The 601-nt window shown below is 34.6% G+C and overlaps 1 protein-coding gene across 1 annotated transcript in view; it reads right to left on the bottom strand.

Annotated features, from left to right (window-relative positions):
* Positions 1 to 233, bottom strand: part of LOC108690997 (prosaposin-like) — a 3,084-nt gene extending 2,851 nt beyond the window's left edge. Inside the window, exon 1 of the mRNA XM_018198590.1 lies at positions 69 to 233. Within this exon, the coding sequence (XP_018054079.1) occupies positions 69 to 120 (52 nt within the window). The 5' untranslated portion in view covers positions 121 to 233. The remainder of the gene's footprint in view (positions 1 to 68) is intronic.
* Positions 234 to 601: the final 368 nt, after the last annotated feature.

Below are 601 nucleotides of genomic sequence, written 5' to 3'. Positions count from 1 at the left end.
TATATATATATATATTGTTAGATAGGGAATAAAACGGATAGGAAAAGTGTGGCGAGATGTCAACTCACCAGCTAGAATCGCACTGAGCACAATCAAAATTTCTTTCATGCTTTTCGTCATCACTTCGAAGTCGATTTAGTAAAGACAAATTTGATACAAATTGTGCACAATTGAGTTACGACGTAATTGAGCGCGCGATGATCAAATAGCGTAAAGTCGACACTTCCAGACTAATTGACTGTTGGACCACGAATCGTTGTAACTTCAAAAACCGTTTCGGAAAACAATTCATGACTTCGGCAATAATCGGTAGTATTCGTCTTTTCACGCAACTCACATGTAGTCCGACAATAATCGACATGCACGCTTAAGCGCATACATTACTAAATCATTGTAGCAACCACGTGTTTTCATTCCCCATGTGCATCACGCAAAGCTACTTTGTCCAATTTTCTAAATGAAGGAAGTCTTTTCAAATGTTCAAATTTTATGTTTGTATAAATAAAACAGTATCAATAGAATTGTATCTATGATGAACAGAAAATTTTTATGCGGCGTCATATAGTTGCCTTTATCTTTAAAAAAAATATATATATATATA

Source organism: Atta colombica, unplaced genomic scaffold, assembly GCF_001594045.1.
Source record: "Atta colombica isolate Treedump-2 unplaced genomic scaffold, Acol1.0 scaffold38, whole genome shotgun sequence".
Classification (NCBI taxonomy): domain Eukaryota; kingdom Metazoa; phylum Arthropoda; class Insecta; order Hymenoptera; family Formicidae; genus Atta; species Atta colombica.
Note: the sequence above shows the minus strand (reverse complement) of the source record. Positions and strands in the feature narration are given on the sequence as shown.